Here is a 27,821-nt window from a genome sequence, read left to right on the forward strand (position 1 = left end):
CCTGAATTCACCCGTTCCGGGCTTGGTGTGGGTTCTGAGGGGTGCAAACTGATCTCCCCAGGTCCACTTCAGCCCAGCATTGCCTAGTGATTCTGAGAAAACAGCATTCAGTCAGTTTAGGACTCCCTTTGCCCACGCAGCTGAAGAGGTCACAGAATTGATCTCTCAGTGCCTGCTGCCATGTGCCAAGTTCTCTTAGTTGAATCAGTCAGCAATATTCGATATATTGCCATTGAGGAGGGCTTAATTTCAGAGTGTCTAGTCCAGAATAATGGGAACAGCCAGAAACATCCAATGCCATGTATCTGACCAAAGAGAGAAGGCGGAATTGCAATCCTCGCAGTGCGCTCTACAAATGCTGAGGCCTTTGTTGCAGCAGCCTCTGTAGACATGGCCCCAGGGAAGACAGGTCAGGTCTCAGACAGAATGTGGGTGGGGGCATTGGAGCAAGACCTGGAAGGCTGAAGCCAGGTCCTTTACTCACCAGTTTTGTGTCTCTGCCCAGCTCACTTATTCCCTCCAGCCTTTGTGGTCTTATAGGACAAATGGACACTGGTCACTACCTAGCTCCAGGATGCACTGAGTATTCACTTACTTTAAAATTCCCCCTCCCCCTGAATCTGGGGGACATTTTGTTTCTTCCTTTTTTTCTTGTTTTCTTTCTCCAAGGCTTGGTCAGTCTTCCTACAGCTTTACCTTGAAAGTTCTCTTAAAGCAACTTAAGACTATTTTCCATCATTCAGAACCTGGAATTTATTCAACAGGAATCTTGAGGTTTACTTTGAGTGCTTGGAGAGACTAGTAAAATGCTTGGCAGGTACTTGAATGCTACATGAGCTAATGGCTTAAAAGTCCTTCAAGGTGGTGGAAATAATTCCCCAAAATATTCATAGTGTTTGAAATAGGAATTAGCAATATTTGGGCCTATAAAAATTATATCTGGCACTCTGATTGTACTATCTGATTATAAATTCTTACATATCATATAGGAACATGACTTGGCATTATTAAAAGTGGATTTTTCTTATGCATCTACAATTTTCTCCTTTTTTCATTTCTTGTCAATAAAATTGAGGTAATGGGAATGCTTTTGTAAAAAAGGACTGGCTGGGACTATTGCACAGTAAAATTTTTTCAGATTCACTAAATAAATGAAAGGTATTTTGTTTTAACATTTATTGAGTTTTTCTGTATTTTTATTTTTTTGGAAGTACAACAGATTCTTTAGGCAAACAATTAAGAAACAAAATTTCCCTTTAAAAAGCATGTCTGAGACTCACCACTGCACTGTGTTGCCTGATGCTGTAGTGACATGTCATTCTGACAGAGCAGAGAGGTGTCTGAGGAATGCTCAGCCATCAGCAGATGCAGTCACTCATTTTCTACTTGGAGAAATGGAGCCCCAGAAAGGGGAGCCACTGAACCTCAGTTTTCCCTCAATTAGGCAGAGCACAGAGAGGATGGTCCCCAGTAATAGGTTTACAGTTTCGCTTATGCCTCCTGAGTGTGCATGGGCATCTCATGGATATGTACCCTGCTATCATCCGGTCACTTCACATCAGAGAGGAAAGCAGTATCTGCAGCCTGATGCTGGGTCTTCTGCACAGAGCACAGCCTGGGCCCCTCTGGTCACCAGGGATCCCTAAGGGTCACTGTGCCTCATCACCCTTGGGTGCCATCCTGCCCCATGGTGGCAGCACACTCACCTGTCTGAGAGCTGTACTTCTGGATCTTCTCTGACCACTGCTATCCACCCCAGCCAGAACCATGGAGCACAGGGCCTTGACTGCTTGCTCCTGGCCTCTACTCACAGTGCCCAGTGCACAGTTCTGGTTCCTAGATGCCAAGACAAAAGGCTATTTAATATGAGAGGACATTTTCTCCAAAGTCAATCATGGCTCAACTTAAGGTCTGAAGAGTTGAGTTATGAGCAATATGATTATCCACATGTCCAGGAGTACATTCAACCTCTGCAGAGTTAGACATTGGGACTGCAAAAAAAAAAAAAAAAAAAAAAAAAAACCAACTAGCTCTAGGGCATCCACCTGCCTCTGGGGGCTAGATCAGTGCGCTTCACAGCTAATAGCCTGTGATCCACCACCTCCCTCATTAGCCACTGGCCCTGGTTCCACCCCCAGGAGCGCTGGCCAGTGGCTGGTCTCTGGGGGACTTGGCAGTGCATGGCAGGGAGGGGCGTATGTGGCTTGATAGGGCATCCAAGGGCCATGCGTGGGGATGGAGGCAGCGAGCTCCGGCCTCTCTCCCCATGCATTAGGCGGGAGTCTGAGTCCTGGACGCTGGAGAAAGCACAGGGATGAGTGTGGGATGGAGGTGATCGCTCTGGCGCTGCATTGGGCTGGGAACTGCAGAGATGGCTGCTGACCAATTGCCATCCAGGGTCAGGGCGGCCACAGGGTCACATGGGGGTCCCGGTTGGGAGGCGGCTGCGGGAGGGGCGGGGTCTCCCCGGAGGATGGAACCTTGAGATGGGCGCCCAGGAGCGGTAGACGTCAGCAGCGGGCACTATGGGAACCGCAACACTGTGGTCCTTGGTGATCAGAGAGCAGTTGGAGCAGGACGACGGCGCTGAGGCAGCTGCGGACCACAGCGATACCCGTGATACTCAGGATACTCACGGGTTAACTTGACTTTTCCTTCTTGGTTTTCGGGTCTTCACAATCCTCTTTCCCACTGGGATCTTTTTGTAAGTGTCCTGACATTTCCTGAAATTTCACTCTGATGAGTACCTAGGTAGAGAAACTAACAAGTGCTGTTCCCTTTTTACTTTTCTTTACCCACTTCTTCTCATCTAGGCCTTGGTTGATGACCACTTTGGGGAGGGGAGGGCCTAAAGGTGCAGGGACAGCCTCCTTGCCTTTCTTTCTGAGGGCCTCCTCTGTTGGATCTCTATCCTACCTCTTCTCTGTCCTTCCCTTATTACTGTCCCTTCTGTTTCCAATCACCATTTTTCACCCATGACCTTAGCACACAGAGTTAGGGTGTAAATTGGAATTGATAAGCTGGGAGATCCCAACTGCTACAAGGAGAGTATGTCCCTGTGAGTATGTGGCCAGGATGCCCCAAGACCCTGTGGGTGACAAAAATCTGGTGTTCCAAAGGTCGCCCCCCTTCTGTGGAAACCAAGTGGACCAGGACTGTCCTTTTCTTTGAGTCAGACAGGTGCTGGTTTATTTCACTTTTTCACTACTGTCCCTGCCTTAGAGACCAAGGAGAAGGTTCCACACTGAGTCATTTGGATCTTTGACATCCACTGAGTTCTTTGGATCTTTGGGGGAAAGGGAGGAGTGTAAGGTGTTTTGTGAATATTCCAAGACCATTTCTAAACAGCAGGCAGCTTTTTGTTCTATATCAGTTTTGTTCTTTTCCTCTTTGGTTCACTTCACCTCCTTATTGAGTTTGGGTGTAGGGGTCTCCCTCTTCATGAAAAAGAATTCAAAATTAGATGTGAAGGTGAGTATTTAGGATGAGTAAATAAATCACAGCACATTATACATGTATACATGTGTGTCTTTGAAATTGAGATCCTCCCCCTGCCCCAGTGTGTTTTTTAAGCAGTTTGCCAGAAATGCCTACTTAGAAATGCTACCTTATTGTAAGAACTGTGCAAGGGAGGAACAGTGACACTTAAGCCTCATTAGGTTGACAATACCTATAGCTCTGGTCTCATGATTTTGACAAAACCTCACAGACTGAATTGGAAGAAAGCCCAATGGGCCCAGGTAGAAAAGTTTCACCCCCCCCCCAAGTTGGCACGATATTCAAGTTTGGCTGAGTTGAAAAATCACTGTTCAGTGAATGTAGGGTAACACCAGCCCACTCCACCCTCCAGAAAATAGAACAACCTCTAAATTACCATCGCCTTCACCTCCCACCTGTAAAAGCCCTTGACCTAGGAATGTGGGCATTTACAACTGCTCTTGGTCCCAGGGGGTTAGTACTACCAGTGAACAAAGATGATTCTTAGAAGGGATTCTGGAAGGATTTTGATTCCTTTCTATCATAATTGATTCAGCATTCACTCTGAAAATTTAGCAGGATCTCACTTTATGCTAGACAGAGTCCCTGTAGAACCTTTCCATTTAATGAGTGGCAGAATACAATAACCAAAAACTAGAGACAAAGGAATGATCATTTTCAATGGAGGGAATGAAGTGATATTTTTGTGTGAGCTTGAAAGTAAAGGGTAACTTTAATAAGCACAGAAGTGGGGAGGCTTTCTGCACAGAATTTCTGGTTATCTCTAATGTCTACCAGGATCTCACTACTTTGACAGTGCAGCCATGTGCTCAGAGTCACTGAGGAATCTAAAAGAGAGCTCTGTAGGTGGCCAGAATGTGCAGGTGTCTCAAATCAAGCCAGAACCACTTGATTTGGGACAACAAGTCACAGACAATAGCTCTGCTTTGAAGTTTTGAAGAGTATTTGTTTTGCTGTTTCTTTATAATTTCCCATTCACTTTCATCATGGTGATGAGCACACACATAAAGATAATTCATGTGTGTAAAGAATCCAGGGCATTGATAAAGGTTGGGAGCACATTTTGGTCTTTTCTGTGGAAAGTGGTATGTGTTTTATTAATTGTCTTTATTATTACGTGATAAGGAAATGACCCATATAAACTTTAGAATCAACTTATTAATTTCTGCATAAAAACGTGCAGGGTTCTTCCAAAATCCTATATACTTGGCAATAAAAGAAAATAAAATCATGGCATTTGCAGATAAATGGATGGTGTTGGAGAAGATAATGCTCAGTGAAGCTAGGCAAGCCCAAAGAAACAAATGCCAAATGTTCTCTCTGATATAAGGAGGCTGATTCATAGTGGGGTAGGGAGGGGGAACAAGGGAGGCCTCTGGAGCAGAGGGGTGGGAGGGGAAGGGAGAGAACATGGGGTTAGAAATGATGGTGGAATGAGAAGATCATCATTATGCCAAATACATGTATGAAGACACGAATTGGTATGAATATACTTTGTATATGACCAGAGATGTGAACTATTGTGCTCCATATGTGTAATATGAATTGTAATGCATTCCACTGTCATAAGTAAATTAAAAAAGAAAAAAAATGTGTCTTTTATAAGAGACCAATAAATGAGATGCTTTTTTATGTTAGAAATGCAAAATAATTGCTTTTTGTAATATATAAATAATTTCAAAGTCTAAAAATTATTCCAAGTACTATAAGATGTGGTATATGTTTTTGTCATTTTACCCTTCTTACATAGGAACATTTCTGTTGTTAGGACCCTGCTCCCTTGGAACATTTCAGCAATCATTAATGGCAAAAGCAGCTACCACCCATAAGTTCAGAAAATGGAGATTTCCTGCAAGATGTATATACTGTGAACGCATTGTCATATTTCGAGGTTTTAAATGCGAAGAGGTAAGATCATTTTGGAATCACAATTTTTTTCTTTTGCTATATACTTTTTTTTATGATTTTACTTATTTGGAGATGTGTGTGTCCACACACAAACACACATATAAATATGTTGTCTGTACACCTGGGAACTAAATTCAGGGTCTTTCACATGCCATATTTTTAGAGAGACAGAAAGAAGAGAGAGAGAGAGAGAGAGTTTTTTTAATATTTATTTTTCATTTTTCGATGGACACAATATCTTTTTTTTTATTTTATTTTTATGTAGTGCTGAGGATGGAACCCAGTGACCTGCGCACACCAGGCGAGCGCATTACCGCTTAAGCCATATCCCCAGCCATCCACCCTTTCTTTTTTTTTTTTTTTAAGATTTATTATTTTTTTATTATTTTTTTTTTAATATTTATTTTTTAGTTCTCGGCGGACACAACATCTTTGTTGGTATGCGGTGCTGAGGATCGAACCCGGGCCGCACGCATGCCAGGCGAGCATCCACCCTTTCTTAAAATTGTGTTTTGAAATGGGTTCTTGCTAGATTGGTCTGGCCTTCAACTTGTGAAATTCCTGTTTCAACTCTCAAGTAGCTGGAATCATGGGCATATGCCATCACACCTGGCTTGCCAATACATTTTTAATAAAGTCCCACAGTTTATTTCTATAGTTTTCTACTTTGTTTTGCTGTTAAATGCAATTCACAAACCACAAGTAGTACTTTTTAACTTATTTTTGTCGTTATTAGTCTGCCTGTAATTTTCTTAGTTGTGAATAAATTTAAGGTGAGTCAATCAGTTTTCAAATATCATTTTCTTATAGTGTCTTCTTGTCTGCCATAAAAAATGCATGGCAAACTTAACCATCGTTTGCGGACATCGGAAACTTCCGGGGAAAATGCACTTATTTGGAGAAGAATTGTCCTGTGTTGCCAAAAAGGAGCCAGATGGCATTCCTTTCATAATCAAAATGTGTACTTTAGAAATTGAAAAGACTGCCTTGTGTTTACAGGTATGTTGTTCACTCTTAAAACTCTAAAAACATAAATGCCTTTGTGATTTGTTTTAATGAAAAAGAGACTTTCAGAAAATCAGCACTCTCCATTTGTAATAACTAAATTTATTCACATTTATTTGGAAAAGGTTAATTTATTTAACTTCAACTAGTATTTTCTAAATACTAATAAAAATTGAAGGAGATACATCCACTCTGTCTACATGTCTGCATTTAGCCCTTTGTACTAAAGTAAAATATTGCATTCTGTTTTTCTTTTCTCTTCAAGGGAATTTATCGAGTCAGTGGCAACAAGGCAAAAATGGCAATGCTGTGTCAAGCCCTGGAAAACGGAAGGCATTTAGTAGATCTGTCCCAATTTTCTTCACATGACATATGTGACGTGTTAAAATACTACCTTCAACAGGTTAAAGTTTTATTCTAAACCTACCATCAAATGCAAAGAGCAAAAATATTTTATATTTCATATTTTTCATTGGTATAGACTATGTCATCACCCCCCTCATTATTCTAAGATTTTATAATGATGTATTTTGATGTGGATATATTTCCATCCAGTATTCTGGCCACTCCATGAGCTCCGTCAGTTGTGAGCACTTTAGTTCTTGGAACTTTTCTTGATTTTTATTGCCATTCTCCCACCCACCAACTGTCTTTGTAATTTGCACTTGAAGCTCTTGTTTGGAGATGTGTGTGTGTGAACATACACAAACACATATATAAATATTTATAAATTTGTTATTTGTACTCATGGGGATTAAAAATTCAGGTTCTTGCACTTGCTTGGCAAGCATACATGTACTCCAATTCCCTTACCTTTTCTTTATTGTTCTTTTTTTCTTCAAAAAATTTCTAAGACAGTTCCTTGTCTTTTTCTTCTTGAATAAGTAAAGTATTCCATTTCTGAGATCATGTTTTAATATTCAAGAAGTCTGATTTTCTATTCTTTTGATAACGTTTTTTAAATGATTATATGATGCTCTTTTATTGTGGATATTCATAGATTTTTCTCATTAAGGGTTCTTTTCTCTATTTGGACTCTAACCTCTGTAGAAATACAATGTGACCCTCATATATAACATTAAATTTTCTATAGCAACATAAAAATTAAAAATGAAGTGAAGTGATTTTTAATATATCATTGAACAATTTGAATATCTAGTTTTTCAAATTATGAGGTATTTTGTTTATTTATTTATTTGTATTGCAGCTCTTCTTCTTTGAAATCTGGAGTCTATTTTTCATTTAGTGCACATCTCAATTTAGATCAGCTGCATTTCCAGTGCTCTTTCTCCATATCTGACTAGTTGACAGCATATCGATAGCATCATTTTACACCTTCAATTTGTTCTTTTTCTACCCATTTTGATTTTTGTCTTTCATGGTGCCTAGATATATTAGAGTTTGGACTTGAAATCACTTTGGAAGCACTTGAACACATCAAGGCTTTTTAAAAACTTTGAACTTTACTATAAAGTGGTCTAGATGGACTGTTTGGTATGTGCCTAATTGCATGTCTAGTTCCCTGTTCTGGGACTGGTGTGATCTTCTTGGGAAGGCATTTTTTTAATTGTAGATGGACACAATACTTTTAATTTATTTATTTTTATGTGGGGCTGAGGATCAACCCTAGTGCCTCACACATGCCAGATGAGTGCACTACCATGAGCCACAGCCCCAGTCCCCTAGGAAAGGTTTTTTTCCTTGCCTAGAGATACAGTACCAATACCGTGGGAGCCAGGGTTACTAAGACTGTAGGATCTGTGCTTTCAGTGTGCATATAGCAATCATATCCCCATTGGAAGACAGTTACCTCTCTGTTCCTTATGTTTGGCAATGCCTCGATTCAGAGAGCCTCTGTATCCCATTGCCCAGAGAAAAAATTCCCAGAGCTTTAGGAAGGAGATTGCCCTAGTACATGGAGTGGAGATAGGATTCTATAGAGAGCTAAGCTTTCTCAGCTGGCCCACCTGCAACCTAACCCAAGATCAGAGGACCTGGTAATGATTTTCCATGTCCCTTTAGGATTCTGAAAAACATGTTGAGTGACAAAGGGTCAGTTCTCTTGGAAATGCTGCATCAGGACTTATTCATCTGCTCTTCTACTTGTGAATTGTTGCTTTTTGTTTTCTCTATTTTCCTAGTCCTTATGACCCTACTGTATTTTAGTGGAATTGCAGGAGGGAAAGAAATTAAGTATACATTGCTTGATCTACAAAGTTAGCCCAGGAAAACATTGATAACCCTTTAATCACATTCTACAGACCCCTCAACTGAGAAATGGAGGTGGATACCTTTGAATGACTGGAAGTCTCATAATGTGTCATCCTTAATCTTGTTTAGTCAGTTAGGGAGAGGAGATGAATTGGGTCCAATACAATAAACTTGCATTCTGTTGAGGAATTTTGTATGTCTAAGACTTTCATTTGGGAAAGTGTGCTCAATTCTTGCAATAGTGTTAGAGAGTAGCCTTTATCTGACTCATGGACCTAAAGCTCCAAGAGGTGAAGATAGAAACTGATCACAGGGCAACACCTTCACTTCCCACAGATATTATAGGACATCAGGTAGCTAACAGTTCACTGAATTTTCTATTGTAGATCAGTAGAAACATTGAAATTCATTATGGCAGTGGATATTTGTTGTAAGAACTTCTTTTTTTGATCTATTCATGGCAAATCAGCCTGTTTTAAAGTTTCATGAGATGTTGACAGTATGTTTTTGTAGGTCATATTATCTTGTGCTAATCTTCATTCTTGCCCAAGTAAAATCTATGCTCTTTAGCACTTTGATATTTTTACCCCTTACTCATAAAATCCATGGGTTTCTGATTCATTTTATAGATTTTGTTCACTATTCTATGTTTCTTCCAGTAAAAAAGCTGAAGATTATGCTATTTGGGGGGCAGATGTGATTATAATGTGTTTAGGATAGAGATGAAGAGTTTTAAAATCCCATAATGAAGCTTAAAGCTTAAACTTCATTTAAAGTTTAGAATTTCACTCATTATCTATTAATTTGTTATTAACATAAATATAATTTATAGTCAAGATTTTGATTTGCTTTCTAAGTCACTTCTCTGCCAAACATATATTTTTTATTTTATGGGCAGGGATGAAGCTCAGTACTAGAGTGCTTGCATAGCATGCTTGAGGTCCTAGGTTCAATCTTCAGTACTGAAAGAGATATCAATAAATACAGATTGACTTTAGATTTTGTTAATCTAAAGGGACATGCTAAATTAATTGAGTAACTCTCACTTATAGTTGACTTTAACAAAGAAAACAGGCAGAAGATTTTTTCAAAATATTTATTTTTTGGTTGTAGCGGGATGCAATACCTTTATTTTATTTATTAATTTTTATGTGGTGCTGAGGATCAAACCCAGGTCCCCGCATGTGCTAGGCAAACACTCTACCTCTGAGCCACAACCTCAGCCCAAAGGTATTTTTAATATAATTTTGTTTCTTTAGCTACCAGAACCATTGGTTTTATTCCAATGGTACCAGGAATTTATGGAGCTTGCAAATATCATCCAACATATTAACCAAGAACAGGACACCAAAAGGGACAACTCTGAAGACAACACATCTCCAAATATGGGTATGGAAATCAACCAAATTCTTCTCAAAACCAAGGACCTTCTAAGAAAATTGCCACCGTCCAATTTTAACACTCTACGTTACCTTATCATCCATCTTAAGAGGTAAGAATTTTTATACCATCTTAGCCATTTTTAATTGAACAGGGCAATAGTATTCAGTACATTTATATTGTTGTGTTATGATTTTCAAAATGATTTTTAGGATCTTCTTATTATGTGTTGAGAGAGGGATACATTGAATATATGTTCATGCAGCAAACATGGTGCCCTCAGATGCTTCCTGTGTGCCAGGCTCTGGCTGGTGAAACTAGGATGGAAACATAGGTTTTCTGCTATTTGTGGGCTTATCCTCTTGGGTTACAGATCTGTATATAACCCACAGTTCACCATCCTCCTTTTTCTAGTAGCTGTGCACAGCTTGTAGGCATGCAGAGGAAGTTTTGGGGGTAGAGATAGAGCAGAAGAGGCAAATGCCCTTGAGTTCAACTTTAAGAACTGCGTGATGATTTGGTAGAGAATGTGCAGAAGAGCATACGAGGCAGAGAGAAACAGACATGGAGACACAAGAAAGCATTTTGCATTTGGAAAATCTGATTTCATTAAGCTACAATATAGCAAGCAGTAGCAGGAACTGTGCTACTCTTCCCAGAGACTTGATAAAAAATCTTATGAACCTGGCAGATGAGTTGACCATGTTGTTTCTATACCCACTAAAGAACTTGGAATCAGGAATTTCACATATTCAGATTTGCCAGCTAGACCTTTCTGACAGCAATTAAGATCTCCTTTTTTAATTTTTTTTTAAATTTATTTTTGTGGCTGGAACTGTGGCTCAGCAGTAGAGCATGTGCAAGGTCCTAGGTTCGAACCGCAGCCCCACATACAAATAAATAAATCAAATTAAAAATTTAAAAAATTTATTAGTTCAAATCAGTTATAAATGACAGCAGAATGCTTTTCAATCCATTGTACACAAATGGAGCACAAATTTTCATTTCTCTGTACATGATGTAGAGTCATACCCCATGTGCCGTCATACATGAACTTAGGGTAATGATGTTCGTCTCATTCCACCATCATTCGTACCCCATACCCCTCCTCTTCCTTCCCTCTCTTGAGCCCAATCAATGTTCCTCCATCCCCAGAGACCCAATTATGTATCAACATTTATTTATCAGAGAGAATTTTGGCCTTTGATTTTGGGGGATTGGCTTACTTCATGATATTCATGAACCCCATCCATTTACCTGTAAATGCCATTATTTTATTCTCTTGTAATGCTAATAGTCCATTGTGTATATATACCACAGTTTTTTAAACTATTCATATCTTGAAGGGCTTCAAATTATTCCATGAAATAGAAAAGGAGGAAACCCTTCCAAACTCATTCTGTGAAGCTAGTATCACCCTGATAACCAAACCAGCCAGAGACACATCAAGGAAAGAAAATTTGAGACCCATATCCCCGATGAACATAGATGCAAAAATTCTCAATAAAATTCTGGCAAATCACATACGAAAACATATGAAAAAAAGCAATGCTCCATGATCAAGTTGTGTACTTCAGGGATGAAAGATGGGTTCGACATACAGAAATCAATAAATGTAATTCATCACATCAATAAACTTAAAGAGAAGAATCCTATGATTACATCAATTGATGCAGAGAAAGCATTTGACAAAATACAGTACCTTTTCATGTTCAAAACATTAGAAAAACTAGGGGTAGTAGGAATATACCTCAACATAGTAAAAGCTCTCTCTGCTAAACCTAAGGCTAACATCATTCTAAATGAAGAAAAATGGAAGCATTCCATCTAAAAATTGTTCAACATAATCCTTGCCACTCTAGCCAGAGCAATTAGATGAAAGAAATTCAAGGGAATACAAATAGGAAAAGAAGAACTCAAATTATCATTCTTTGCCAACTACATAATTTTACACTTGGAGAATCCAAAAAACTCCACCAGAAAACTTCTAAAATAATCAATGAATTTGGCAAAGTAGCAGGATACAAAATTAATACCCATAAATCAAATGCATTTCTATACATCAGTGATGAATCCTCTGAAAAACAAATAGGAAAACTACCCCTTTCACTATATATATATATATATATATATATATATATATATATATATATATATATATATATATATATATATACATACATATATATATATATAAAGCTGTGAGATATATATATATATATATATATACACATATATATATCACAGCTTTTTTACCCACAGATGAATCTAGTATCATCCTGATAGCTAAACCAGGCAGAGACAGATTTCCTTAGATAGTCATAGAAATAACAAGCTGAGAGTGTTTGAAGTAAAACCAGAACATTGATAGTGGCAATAGAACAGAGAGATGTTCAGGAGAGAGAATCATTTGGGCTAGAAAACTAGCTGTGGGCAGCTGGGAGTGTGGCTGGTGATAGAACACTTGCCTAGCACATGGGAGACACTAGGTTTGATACTCAGCACTGCATAAAAATAAATAAATAAAATATTGTGTCCATCTCTACGTAAAAATTATTTTTTAAAAAAAAGAAAACTAACTGGGCAGTGAGAGAGAAATTGACAGTGATGTTTCTGATTCCAGTATAAGAAACGGGGAATATATCCCACATACAAAGATGGAGCAATTTTTAGAGGTGTTTTTCTTCCTTCTGCTACTGAGTTCAGTAGTTCCTTCTACTTACATGCATTTTATCCTAAAATAGTACTCTGAAACTCAGTTTGGTGTGTGGTAAGTATCATAATGAAACAAAGGATTCTTTCCCTAGACCCACCAACCTTGACCCTTGACAAATGTTTTGTAGTCTTCTATAGCCCGAGTTTTCTCCACCCTTCTCAAGTCATAGTAAACTACCATTAAGGACATCTATTAGGCAAATCTCATACACTTTATGTGTTCTTCTTTTCAGGGTTGTAGACCATTCCGAAGACAACCTGATGAACTCAAAAAACTTAGGGGTGGTATTTGGACCCTGTCTGATGAGGCCCAGGCCTACAACCACTCCTGGTACCATCTCCTCCTCTCTTGTTGCATATGCCAACCAGGCCCTGTTAGTAGAGTTCCTAATTACCAATGCACAGATGATCTTCGATGGGTCCCTAGAGCCACAAAATGTTTCATCCAGTACTGATGTTGTTGCACCTTGGATGGATAAAAGCCCTCCTTCCAAACACCTAATATCAACAGAAAATTCCACAAAGTCACAATATTTTTCTACAAAGCAAGTGAGTTTTGACCATTACAGAATTGGATTAAATATGTGATGTGTATGTATATGTTAACAAATTAATAGTCTTTGAACTGTTTGTTTTTGAGATGTGTTTCGCTTTTAGTTTACAACTTTTCTTGTATCAATAGGATATCCACACTACAGATATTGAAATTAAAAATTATGAATTGGCTACATCATTTGAGGAATCAGAATGCAAGCAAAATGCATTGGAAAAATGGGATGCATGTGTCATTGGTGAGTGGTCATGTACCATATATCTTTGCATATTTCAAGCCTTGCCAAGAACTCGTGATTAAAAACCAAGGTGAGAGTTGGACTTGTAGCTCAGTGGTAAAACGCTTGCCTTGGCATGTGTGAGGCCATGAGTTGGATCCTCAGTACCATATAAAACAAATAAATAAAGATAAAATATTGTGTCCATCTACAATACTCATCCTTTAAAAAAAAACAAGGTATATTAATTTGAGGTAAGTTCAAACTTCAAGGTTTTATTAGTTAACTTTTCTAGCCACTGAGAAAGTTTAATGAATGTGATTTAAATGAATATCTTCCTTTGTTTCTTTCTTGTAAAAAGATATCTTGAAATTCATAAATTATTTTTGTTCTCTTTCTGAGATTTGTTTTCACCTTTACTTCCTTGTCATCAATTAAAGTCAAAACAGAAAAAAGCTGGACTCCTGAAACTCAAAAAAATAGACTCCTAAAGTTTTTTGATGTCCCTTTACCTGTGGCCTAACTTTAGCACATTAAGCACACATGTCTTCCATTTTCTTGGCTCCAGTCTTTTTGTTCACTGTTTTTTGATCACTTTATTTCAGTGAATGGTTTCTGGTAAGGGGGTTGAAAACCTTTCATTCGTTACTGCTTTAGTAGAGCTAAATCTGAATTTTTCAATATATAGCCATAAATGTTAAATTTGATATATAAAATTAATGAAATATCAATGAGTGTAGCCTGAGAAAGTCTGAAAACAAAGACAGTCCATTACCTCTCTGCCAAGAAAAGCACTGGACTCACTGATTCCATTTATATGATTTGATCTTATTAGCACTTCTGTGCTATGAACCTTGGGCTCCTTTAAGCCACGGCTAACAGTCTGAGGAAGGTAAATAATGCCAAGGGTCATGTCCCTAAATTATTGTTGATTCAGGGTTTGAATCTCATCCTCTCTCTTTATAAAAGTAACCTTGTTTTTTCTGTCCAATGAAATTGGATTCCCAGGTAGGTATAGTAATAACAATAAATAATTTTAAAATATTTGACATTTTCATTACATACCAGGTAATTCTGAGCCTTTTCTTTAGAAGATCATTAACACCACTTGCCAACATATCTCCACATAGGAGTTTGTCTTGACAGAAGAAGGCAAGTAGGGCTAGTGCACTAGGCTTGCCCAGGGCAGAAATGGAGCTGGAGCTGAGCCAGCACCCAGGCAGCTAGAAGTGGTGCTAGAAGTTCTGCAGGACTGTAAATATGTTCTGGTGGTTGCCATCCAACCACAATGGCTCAGCTCCCTTCTATCAATGTGAAGAAGGGTCCAGGACAGCAAATCACATGAGCAGTGCCTGGGAACCAGGGAAGAGAGGCCAGCAGCCTCAGGTGAAGAAGGAGGTCAGATGAGATGATGACCTGCGATCATCATCAAGTGATGCTGCTGTGCACCTGTCTGCAAACCACTGCCTAAGGATACGGGAGAAGGACCAGGTGGCAGGGATGAGACTGTGGGCTATGAACAGGGCTGTTGGAAAGCCATCAGACCAGTGGCAAGACACAGAGTTGTCTGATGTTTCTCAGCAGGGAGTCGAGGATCATGGCCAGATGGCTGCACCTTTCTAGCAACAGGAGCTTCTGGGGTACATGCAGCAAAGTTAGAGTGAGAGATGCTATGGTTCTAGGTGAGAAAATAGGGGCCTTGGGACCAGATGAGAGGAGAAAGAGAAGGAGGTAAATCTGGAGTCTCCAGGACCAGTAGCACAATGGCAATTTTGACCGCTCTTCAACCTTCCTTTGTCCAGAGGATGTTACCATGTATTAGTGGATCAGCTGGGAGAGCATCCAAGTCCTCTCTGGTGTGTTGCCCTCAGTATGGACAGAATGTAACTGGAAAGCAGATTAAGTGACAGGCAAAGTCCTTGGGATTCAGGACATGGCGTTTGTTGGTGTACAGAATAGTGTTACTGCTCTAGAGTTACCATTGTCTGCCTGGTGAAATCAGGAAAGTCTTAACACAGAAAATATTCATTCATGGGTAGTATATTAAAAGAAGTTGCTACAAGAAGTGTTTTTTTAATTTTATTTGCTTTGTGACTATTTGTTTTATTAAGATGAATTTTAAAAAGTAATGCTTTAATTAAAAATGTGCCTTTAATATTGTATGGATTTTTAATTCCTCTGCATAGATGACTGAGAAACTAATGTTGGAAAAAATATGTAAGACTCTGTTGTTTGAGAGAATGCCCATTCATAAATAACCACACTTCCTAATTAACCAAGTATCATGAAGTTAAAAAAAAAAATCTCTTCTTTTTCAGATCACAAAGAACTTGAATCATCATCACAAAAGATGGACAATATGTGTAAAACCACGAAACCACTTAGTCTGAAATCTGATGTGACAACAAATGATATACAGAGGCCTATGCCAAGCCCCAAGATGAGATGTTTCTGTTTGCCTGTAGATAGGTTCCATCTTGCAAGCTCCCCTAATGAGAAAAACAGCAGAAATGTGGGAACTGTCAATTCAGACAAGTTTGGCCAGAATCTTACCTTTGAAGGACTTAATAGAAAAGATACCCCTACTAGTTTTGGCCCCCAAATTAATGGTTTTGATCAGCAGATTCCACAAAAAACTCAGGGACAACAAAGTGAACCAAAGAACTTAACTGGCACGAGTGCAGTGATTGTGCCAAGTGTACTCCAGGAAAAAGTGACAATGAGCATCCAGGTGAGTGGTGACCATTCCAACGGTGCCACAGAGCCCAACACGCCAGCCAGTTTAGCAAGAGAGGCACCAGAGAGACTGTCCTCGCATTCTCACCGTCTTGCTCCTGCAAGAGCACCCAGAATACTGCAGCCCCATCTTGGGACAACATTTTACAAACCACCTACCCCAACCAGCAAAGTCAGGGGGACTGAGGAGAGACCAGCTTCACCTTCAGCAGCAGTGCCTCCTAGCACAGCTCTTACTCCCCTGAGTCATGTGGAGAAATCTGTGCCAGAGGCAGACAGCACATCAGCTTATGCTTTGAAGCCAGCTGCTGAGCATAAAGAGAAATCTGAGGAGATCGGCCTACCTGACATGAATCCAATCTGCCAGGGACTTGGGCTCAAACTAATGGAAGAGTTACAAGACCTTGAATTTGAAATGCCACAGTTTGTGTAGTTGTCAAAATTCAGTTTTTCTTTTTCTTATTTCATTTTTATGCATTTTGTTTATTTTATGAAAGAATATTGTAACAGAACCCCTTTTGTTTAGGATTGCCAAAGTATATATTTTGCCTTTTGGGCTTGTATTGTCTTTGCTAGTCATATAGAATGGCAGTGTTTTAGTCATATAGAATGATAGTGCTCACTGGTATTGTCTTTAAATTCTGTGTTTTTGAAGTTATGCATAAAATTGCCAAAGTTTATATTTTGCCTATTGGCCTTGTATTGTCTTTGCTAGTCATATAGAATGGTAGTGTTTTAGTCATATAGAATGATAGTGCTCACTGGTATTGTCTTTAAATTCTGTGTTTTTGAAGTTGTGCATAAAATTGCCAAAGTTTGTATTTTTCCTTTTGGCCTTGTATTGTCTTTGCTAGTCATATAGAATGGTAGTGTTTTAGTCATATAGAATGATAGTGCTCACTGGTATTGTCTTTAAATTCTGTGTTTTTGAAGTTGTGCATAAAATTGCCAAAGTTTATATTTTTCCTTTTGGCCTTGTATTGTCTTTGCTAGTCATATAGAATGGTAGTGTTTTAGTCATATAGAATGATAGTGCTCACTGGTATTGTCTTTAAATTCTGTGTTTTTGAAGTTATGCATAAAATTGCCAAAGTGTATATTTTGCCTTTTGGCCTTGTATTGTCTTTGCTAGTCATATAGAATGGTAGTGTTTTAGTCATATAGAATGATAGTGCTCACTGATATTGTCTTTAAATTCTGTGTTTTTGAAGTTATGCATAAAATAAGTATTATAATTTTAAATTTAAAATAATTTTCTCTATAAAATGTTTCATGTAAATGCATCTTTAATATATAATATTGTTCTCAACAAATAGGGGCAGTAGGGAAAAGTGAGCTTTATTTTGGAGCAAACCTTGTGCTGATTCATAAAATGCTTCTGAATGCAAGTGCCTGAAAAATCTTGATTGGGTATGAATATATATTTTTCCCACATAATGTTCTAGTGCATCTTTGACCACTTGTGTTATTATAGCATGTATGGAAGCATTGGCAATTCATATAACTTTTTTAATATTTACATAATGGCCTTAAAGCTTGCCAATCTGTGTTTACTAGCATTCTACTTGTTAATTTTTACATATGGTAATTAACACAATTGTAGAAAGAAAATGCACTTCAATACTAAAAAGTTTCAGACATTGGCAGAGACAACACAGACAGACAGAGTTGAGGCATCTCGAGCCTAAGAGACCTGTGACCTCTCTGCTCTCAGCTGCGGCCTGTTGCTGGATTGCCTGCGACTTCTGGCTTTCTGCTGAGGAGAGCAAGTGGCCAACAGCTAGGACAAGATGAAGCTCTCTCTGGTGGCTACAGTTCTGCTGCTGCTCTGCGCAGCATGGATGAGGAGGATGACAAGAAAAGGACATGGGTACCGTGGTCGGCATCGACCTGGGGACCACTTACTCCTGCATCGGGGTGTTCAAGAATGGCCACTGGAGATCATCTCCAAGGATCAGGGCAACCGCATCAGGCCGTCTTATGTGGCCTTCACCTCTGAAGAAGAACGTCTGATCCGCGATACAGTCAAGAAGCAGCTCACCTCCACTCCTGAGAACATGGTTCTTGATGCCCAGCAGCTCATTGGCAGCACTGGGAATGACCCTTCTGTGCAGCCAGACATCAAGTTCTTGACTTTCAAAGTGTTTGAAGAGAAACCTAAACCATACATTCAGGTTGATATTGGAGGTGGGCAAACTAAGACCTTTGCTCCAGAAGAAATCTCAAAAGACTCAAGGAGTGCATTGATAGTAGGAATGAGTTGGAAAGCTATCCCTACTCTCTAAAGTATCAGATTATAGATAAAGAAAAGTTGGGAAGCAAACTTTCCTCTGAAGATAAGGAGACCATGGAAAAAGCTGTAGAGGAAAAGATTGAATGGCTGGAAACCACCAAGAAGCTGACATTGAAGACTTCAAAACTAAAAAGAAGGAACTAGAAGAAATTGTTCAGCCAATTATCAGCAAACTCAATGAAAGTGTAGGCCCTCCCCCAACTGGTGAAGAGGATACAGCAGAAAGAGAGGAGTTGAAGACACTGATCTGCGAGTGCTGTAATATTGTAAATTAGACTCAGAACTTTCCTTAGGAGAAAACTGAGAGAACTTAAGTCTCCAATGTACTTGGAATCTTCACCTCAAAGTGGAGTTGAAAATGTTATAGCCCAAGTGGCTCTTTACTGCTTTCCATCAGCAGTTGCTCACATGTTTTGGGGAAGAGAGAGAGAGGAGGAATTGGCTATCTTAAAAAACTGGATATAAAAATGTGGGTGAGGATGTGTGTTCACCTCATAAATGTTGTATTTAATGATTGGGTCATGCAAATCTGGTGTAGGAACTTTTTTCTACCATAAATGACACCAATAAATGTTTGTTATTTAAAAAAAATACTAAAAGTTTGGAACTGTCATAAAATAAAAATTTGTACAGATAAAGCTAAAGGATAAAACACTATCAGAAGCATTAAAACCATCTAAAGCCAAATAACTAAACTATATAATTTAAATTATAATATATTTATATATTATATATTATATACTACATATTATAGATTTACATATATCTATATGATATATTATAAGTTGTTTATATACAATTATAATATAATCCTATGTTTTATACATTATATTAATATATATTATACTAATATAATAATTGTATTATTATCTTATTAATAATAGAAATTATATTATTATATAATTACATTACAATGATATTCAATATAATATAAATTAATATAAATCTAAATATATTATATGATATATAATAAACATGTTATATATAATAAAATTATATTTATATATTTAGTTTATATATTATTTTATTACATGTGTTTATAATATATATGTATTTCATATATTATATATAATTTATATGAAATACATATGAATCATAAACATTTGATATATAATATATATAATTTATATAATATATATTTATCTATTTATATATTAATATATATATAATTTATATATAAATATATAAGTATGTTATGTAAATATATTATATAAATTATATATAATATATTATCATTAATATATAATATATTTATATATTAGGATACATAAAATATGTATAATTTATATATTTTTATTTTATTATATATGATAACATAAATGTATTATATATTATAATATAAATTAGAATATTATATGATTATATTGTATTTAATTTATATTATATATGTATTATATATTTATGTAATATATTTATATAATATTATAATTTAAATTATATAGATAAATTATGTCTTATTTGACTTTAGATGATTTTAATACTTTTGATAGTTTTTAACCTCTTAACTTTATCTGTATAAATTTTTATTTTATGACATTTTTAACCTTTTTAGTATTTTTTATAATGGTCTTTAAAAATGCTTGCTTCAGATATTTTTAATTTCAATGCATTTTCTCTTCACATTATGAGGGTTTGGTTAAAACCATTCCTTTGAATGTATGCCTGTAATCCCAATAGCTTGGGAGGCTGAGACAGGTGGATTTCAAGTAGAAAGCCAGCCTTAGCAATGGCAAAACTCTTAGCAACCATTTCTTTAAATAAAATTCAGAATAAGACCGGGGATGCGGCTCAATGGTTGAGTGTCCCTTACTTCAATTTCCAGTACCCACCCAAAAAAACTCCTTTTGTATGAAATGTTTTGACTAACAAATCACGTTACCTACTTTTTCTACATGGACTATCAACCAGTGAAAACGTATATGTCATTACAATTGAGCAACAATTTATTTAAGTTCATTTTGAGAGTACAGTAAGTCACATTGTTTGCAATTTGAGAGATGTAGATGACTGAATGTGTTTCACTTATAAAATACCCAGTTTTTATAAACTAGTCCATTCCTGTTATTTTCTGGGTTTCATCATCTTGCCTAAAATATGATGTAAAAGGGACAAAAATAAAATAGCCTTCTTTGGTATCTGTGAACTATATTGTGAGTCAATGTTTTTGTATGATCATATTACACTTGATAAAAATTATGTACAGGTTTATACACACATTATTACATGTAAATAATTTCAAGTACAATAAGTTATTGTGGCTTCTCTGAAATTGTTGCCTCTTGGAGTATGATACTTTAAGATTATTAACTATTGACTCAGTGGTCAACACATGGGCTCATCACTCGACTATGATATGAAATGCGTTTTAGGGCATGTTGTCTTATAGTTCTCCATAACATTAAGGACTAAGGAGAAATGAACAAATGGCCTTTTTAATGCTAAAGCCATTTTTTAGCCTTCCTTATACAAAGGACAAAAATCATATTGGTTTGAAAACTTAAAAATAAAATCAGATCTAACATTTATTGAGCTTTCTTTGTGTATTTACACTTTACCGAGTTGAAATTTCACAGCAACCTCTAATGGGTAAGTAAGCATTTTATAATTCCTGTGTTACAGATGAGGAAACTGAGGCTTAGCTAAGTGACATGCTTTTAGTTTTCAGAGATGCAGCAAGCAGAATTGAATCTCAAATACAGGGTTGTGAAATTTTGATTAGTGCTTCTTTTTGGGGGTACCAGAGAGCCACATCCACATTAATCCTATAGTCTAACAGGCTGATCTTAGTTTAATAATGTGCTCCAAATGAGTCGTTCAGTCAGAATTTGAACCCAGCTAGCTTCCATTAATTTTACTATCGAAAGATCTAGAGCTCCTAATAAGGAATATTAAGAAAAGATAAGTTAAATTTTTTAGTTTTGACTGCTTAATACATACCAAGTAATTCTAAGCCTATTCCTTAGTAGATCATTAAGACCACATGCCAACATATCTCCACATAGGAGTCAGTCTTAACAGAGGAAGGCAGGTCGGGCTAGGGCAGTGCACTTACCCAGGGCAGAACTGCAGCAGGAGCTGAGCCAGCACCCAGGCAGCTGGCTGCAGAGCCTGCACTCTTCATGGTGCTAGAAGTTCTGCAGGACTGTAAATATGTTCTGGTGTTTACCATCCAACCACAATGGCTCAGCTCCCTTCTATCAATGTGGAAAAGGGCCCAGGAGACAAAATCACATGAGCAGTGCCTGGGAACCAGGTAAGAGAGGCCAGCAGCCTCAGGTGAAGAAGGAGGTCAAATGAGATGATGACCTGCAAATGATGCTGGTGTGCACCTGTCTGCAAACCACTGCCCAAGGATGTGGGAGAAGGACCAGGTGGCAGGGATGAGGACCATGGGCTAGGAACAGGGCCATTGGAAAGCCATCAGACCACTGCAAAGGCACACAGTTCCACTATCTCAGGATATAGAGTACACAATAAGAAATGTTGATCTTAACCAGGTGATGGTGAAGTGTACTGAGAATTTATTAGGTGAGTTACTGTTCTAAGCACTTTTCGTCTCAAGGAACTCAAAGGAACTCCTAGTTGATCTACATAAGATCATTCTATGATTGCAAGAAGAGTTTGTGGTGCTATTTAGTCCAGGGCCAGTGCAGATGGTGTGAACAGTTTGGTCATATGGGAAAATCGTCAGGGAGTTTAAATTAAAGACACAGACACCATTTTACCTTTAAACCAGCTCTGGGATGGCTCCTTGAACCCTCAGCCTCAAGCTCCCCATGGGGGCAGTGAGGTTTTACTAAAAAGGAGAGAGAGAGAGAGAGAGAGAGAGAGAGAGAGAGAGAGAGAGAGAGAGAGAGAGAGAGAGAGAGAATGCTAGGGATAGGGCTTTTATTGGGGAACAAAAAATTCTGGGGAAAATTTCATGCAATGAAGGTCAAGGGGGGGCAATGTGGCAAGGTCAGGTGCAATGATTGGATCTTTGGAGCAGTGATGAGACACGCCTCCACATGGAAAAGCTCTCAAACCCAAAGAGGGTGGGGAGAGCTCTGCTACATTAAAAGTGTCTGAGCACCTCACAACTAGCCAGGAGTAAACTCAGTCAGTTCAAGGATGGACTCCCACAGAGCTGCACTTCAAAGGGAAGGGAAAAAAATATATATAATGACTCCTCTCTAGGGAGCAGAGTGGCTCAGCAGCTCAGCAGTTTGGGGGTGGCCCATTCCAGGAATGGTGGGGGGTCCAGAAAACTCACCTAGTTCCAGAACTGCAGGGTTCTGGGACATCACTCCATTGTAGGGTCTAGGATTCTTATCCAGTTCCAGGACTGCAGAATCTTGGGAGACCTGCCACCCCCAGCAGCCCAGGCAGTCAAACTAAAGGTTGCTTGAGTGAATTTCCTAGGTAGCCAAATAAAGCACCCAGGACAGCTCCTCTGCCTCAAGCTCCCCCAATGGGAGAGCAAGGAATGTCACGAGGGGCTGGTGAGAGTGAGCATGTCCAAGAGTGGACTTTTACTGGGGAGATCCTCATTCTTCAGAAAATTCCATCCAAAAAAGGTCAAGAGGAGCAGGGTTACAAGGACAGGTAAGGTAATTTGATCCCTGGGGTTATAGGAAGGCAAACCTAAGCATGAAGACACATTCTGCTACTTCCAGGATCAGGGCAGCCATGTAGGGCCACTTTGAATGTGGCCAGATCCCTGGAAGTGACTGACAGAGCTGCAACCAATCAGGGAAGGAAAATGCAACAGCCCCCCACAGAGGCGGATCCAGTTCTAGGGCTGGAAGGTCTAGGAAGCTCACACAGTTCCAGCATTGCAGGGTCCTGGGTCTTACCCAGGGTTGTAGGGTTTTCTGACCTGTAGGGTGAGGATGCAGCTCAGCCAATGCTCTGTTTTCTGAACCCATGGCACTACATTCATCTCAGCCCTTGCAAGTCTGGCTGCTCAGCTAGGTCCCAAGAAGTGATGTGAACCTTCAGTCAGACATGGGTTATGACTGCTGTGGGCACTCAGATGCCTCTTCCAGGAGGCAGCCTACAGTCCCAGGCGAGGCCCTGAGGGGCAGGGTGCACCAGAGACTGGGAGCACTGATGTGTGGCTTCACTGCAGCCTGGCCCCATGGGGTAGGCTGTGACAGGGGCTGAGCTCAGGAGTGGCAGGCCACCAAGTGTGGGTGGTTTAGCAGTGCCTAAGTCTCAGGGAAGGTGGGGTGCCATGGCTGTTTGTCACCTGAGCAAGACACAATCCAGCAGTATTTCCAGTCCCCAGGTGCCATGGTCTAATAGCTGTGCTGGCCACAGGAGTGGGGGACACGGTCACCTCCTTCTCTTCTGGAGCTCAGATGTGTGGACTCCAGGCAGTCCCCTCAGGGGAGCTGAGTGGCATAAGAATACAAGAGTCCTAGTAGTGAGTATGGAAGATGTCCAAGGTTTGGGTGGGAGCCGCTGGGGTCCTCTTGCTTCATTAGTCCACCCAGGGAGGAGGCTCCCTTGTTCTGAGCTGCTCCTGGCTGTTGATGGAGTGTCAGACACTAAATGTGTCCTATACTCTGTGTGAACATCCCAGGTTCCCATGCTCTATCTGGCTTCTGCTGATCTTTAGATGTGCTCTGAGGCTCTCTTCACTTACCCTCACCAAAATGCATTGCTTATTTTGGGAGTTGTCTTTGTGGGAGGAAGGATGGTAGGGCTTCTAGTCAGACTTCTTGCTAGCATCTCTCCTCCCTAGAAATGTTTACTTTCAAATCAGAATAATCGTACCCGGTATCACCATGTTTAATCAAATTTGTATTGGAGATCCTCTGAGTAAAATATAATGAGAATAAAAGAAAGTAGAAGAATGGAATACTAAAATATAGAATGCTTAAACTTCCATTATTTTCAAATGATGACTATTTTTTTAATATTTTTTATTATTTTTTTTTAGATGGACCCAATATCTTTATTTTATTTTTTTTAATGTGGTGCTGAGGATCGAACCCAGTGCCTCCCGCATGCCAGGCAAGTGCACTACCTCTTGAGACACATCCCCAGGCCAAACTATATATATTTCGAAAAAAAAATGTAATCTCCAGAAAGATTATTGGAAATACCTATAGAAATTGTCAAGGTTCCTGATAAAAGTTTGAGGTATAAAAGTAAAAATAAAGTATTATATTCCAGTGGCAAATGATTAGAAATTGTGATTGAACAGGATATACTATTTGCAATAGTATCAGAGACTGAAATTGCCTAAATAATCAAAAAATAAACTTAAGACTTCTGTAGACAGATTATAAAATTTTATTAGGTGATGTTCAAAAGAACATAAATACATGAAGGCATATACTACATTTGTCAATATAAGACTTAGTCTAGGCCATTTTTAAAAGTATTTTTAAGGTAGCCAGGTGTGGTGGTGCAAACATGTAATGCCAGCAGCTCAGAACGCAGAGACAGGAGGATCATGAGTTCAAAGCTAGCCTCAGCAAAAGCAGGCACTAAACAATTCAGTGAGACCGTGTCTCTGAAACAAAATACAAAATAGGGCTGGGGATGTGGCTCCATGGTAGAGTGCCCCTAAATTCAATCCCCAGTACATCCTCCCCCTCAAAAAAAAAGTATTTTGAACCTAAAACACCATGAAATCTAAAGAGGAACCTGGAGTGGGTCTAGTCTATCAACTAACTATTTAGCTATTATTATTATTATAAATTAAGCTATTGTCATTATAAAGTTGTTCTGATTAAAATAGTATGATGCTGGTAGAAATTACGTTAACTACAAATATGTAGAAATTACATTAATTAAAAAATGTAGAAATTATATTAAGTACAAAACTACTTTGATGTAACAGCAATCTCCTATCAAGTAGACATTCCATATTGCATGGAAACACAGAGGCTCACAAAACAACTCAGCATTCTAGAATCACAGAGTTTTTGAAGAATTTAAAAATGTTCAGTAAAATGCAAGAGGAAATTCATTGCAAAATTACACACTAGGGTAGTGTGCAAGACAATGCAGAATGGAAGCAATATACAATCTAAATGTCTGAATGTTCTATTCCTCATGGCATACCCACTCCCATGCACACATTAGGCTTTCTCAGTAACAGTGTAAGAGGTCAGTTGTGAGGACCAGACTGAAGGTAAGCAAGGCTTCTCAGCAGAGGGAGTTTTCCCAGAGCCATGCACTCTTGCTCTTTTGGGAGATGCAGGAGCAACGCTATTGGTCAAAGCCACAATTCTCTCTTTTTAAAATTTTTAATGTGTTTCAATTAGTTATACATGACAGTAGAATGCACTTATATACTTTGATATATCATACATAGATGGGATATAATTTCTCTTTTTCTGAGTGTACATATTGTAGAATCACATTGGTTATACAGTCACATATATATAAAGTAATAATGTGTGTTTCATTCTACTATCTTTCTTATCCCCATATCCCCTGCCTTCCCCTCCTTTCACTTACCTCTACCTAAGGTAACACTATTTTTTTTTTGCATTACAATTCTTAATACACATATATACCACAATTTTTGTATTTCTGTTTGTATATAAAGTATGTGGACACCCAATTCAAGTCTTCATACATCACATTTCACCATGCTTGCTAATCCCCTGCCCCCTCCCTTTCTCTCCCACCCCTCTACCCTATTTCTCCCATGCTCTGCCTCCCAACCCCACCATGAGTCAACCTTCTTATATCAGAGAAAACATTCAGTATTTGTTTTTTGGAGGGGATTGACTAACTTCACTTAGCATTATCTTCTCCAGTGCCATCCATTTACATGCAAATGCCATGGTTTTGTTCTTTTTTAATGCTGAGTAAAATTCCATTGTGTATATATGCCACATTTTTTTATCCAATCATCCACTGAAGGACATCTAGGTTGGCTCATGTCTATTTCATTCTACTAGCTTTCCTATCCCCACATTCCTGCCTTCCCCTCCTTTAGCTATTGTGAATTGTGCTGCTATAAACATTGATGTGGCTGTGTCCCTGTAGTATGCTGTTTTTAAGTCCTTTGGATATAGTCCGAGGAGAGGAATAGCTGGGTCAAATGGTCGTTCCATACCTCCATACTGTTTTCTATATTGGCTGCACCAATTTGCAGTCCCACCAGCAATGTATGAATGTACCTTTTTCCCCACATCCTCACCAACACTTATTGTTGTTTGCCTTCTTAATAGCTGCCATTCTGACTGGAATGAGATGATATCTTAGAGTGGTATTGATTTGCATTTTTCTGATTGCTAGAGATGATGAGCATTTTTTCTTATATTTATTGATTGATTGTATATCCTCTTCTGAAAAGTGTCTGTTCAGGTCCTTAGCCCATTTGTTTGGGTTATTTGTTTATCAGTGTTTAGCTGTTTGAGTTCTTTATGTACCCTAGATATTAGTGCACTATCTGATATGTGAGATGTAAAGATTTGCTCCCAGGATGTAGGCTCTCTGTTCACCTCATAGATTGTTTCTTTTACTGAAAAGAAACTTTTTAGTTTGATTCCATCCCATTTATTGATTATTGGTTTTAATTCTTGTACAGTAAGAGTCTTATTAAGGAAGTTGGGGCCTAATCCCACATGATGAAGATTAAGGCCTATTTTTTTCTTCTATTAGACGCAGAGTCTCTCACAACTCTCTTTACAATACTGAGTAAGTGGTAATTATTTTACTTGGTTAGACTTTTCATAGGGTCAGAGTAGATGACATGAAAGAAAGAGAGCTGTCCATCGGTGGGGGACAGGTCTCTGCTTCATGGCTACTTAGTGTTGAGTGGGTTCTATAATCAGTGTTCTGATACTCACACATTAAAAAAAATATGTCCAACATATATTCTTCCCAAGGAAAGCTCTATCACACAGGTTAATACTATTACCCTTCTATAAAAGTGGATGTCTTATGATCATATTTTTTCTTTTTACTCTGTAGTGGAAGGAAACATTCTCAACCGATGTAGCAAGAATCATTTATCAACAGAATAAAAACACAAGTTTATCAACACATTCTTAAGATTCCCAGAAACAGAACTGTCCAAATAGACAACTTGGATTCACGATGGACATGGCATCATAGAGAAGTACGAAAAGAGATAATTACTTAACAAATGGGACTGGAGAATTGGCATTCCACAAATAAAATACACACTTGCATTCTTACATCATTCCATATGCATGGTCAACTCGAGATATATTAACCATGTTAATATTTTAAAAGGAAATTTTAAAATGATTAGTGGAAAATATTGCAGATAGTTTTTAAAACACATGAAAACACAGGATCACATGAGAAAAGATTATTAATTTGAGCAC

At 38.4% G+C, this 27,821-nt stretch overlaps 1 protein-coding gene across 1 annotated transcript; it reads left to right on the forward strand.

Moving 5' to 3' along the window:
- The first annotated feature begins 2,525 nt into the window (after nt 1-2,525).
- Nucleotides 2,526-16,656, forward strand: LOC144249402 (rho GTPase-activating protein 29-like). The gene is made up of 8 exons (XM_077791626.1): nt 2,526-2,616; nt 5,249-5,406; nt 6,217-6,405; nt 6,677-6,814; nt 9,882-10,114; nt 12,951-13,266; nt 13,400-13,508; nt 15,806-16,656. The coding sequence occupies exons 1-8, from the start codon at nt 2,526-2,528 to the stop codon at nt 16,654-16,656; spliced, it is 2,085 nt and encodes a 694-aa protein (XP_077647752.1).
- Nucleotides 16,657-27,821: the final 11,165 nt, after the last annotated feature.

The sequence above is a fragment of the Urocitellus parryii genome, chromosome 11 (assembly GCF_045843805.1).
Source record: "Urocitellus parryii isolate mUroPar1 chromosome 11, mUroPar1.hap1, whole genome shotgun sequence".
NCBI lineage: Eukaryota > Metazoa > Chordata > Mammalia > Rodentia > Sciuridae > Urocitellus > Urocitellus parryii.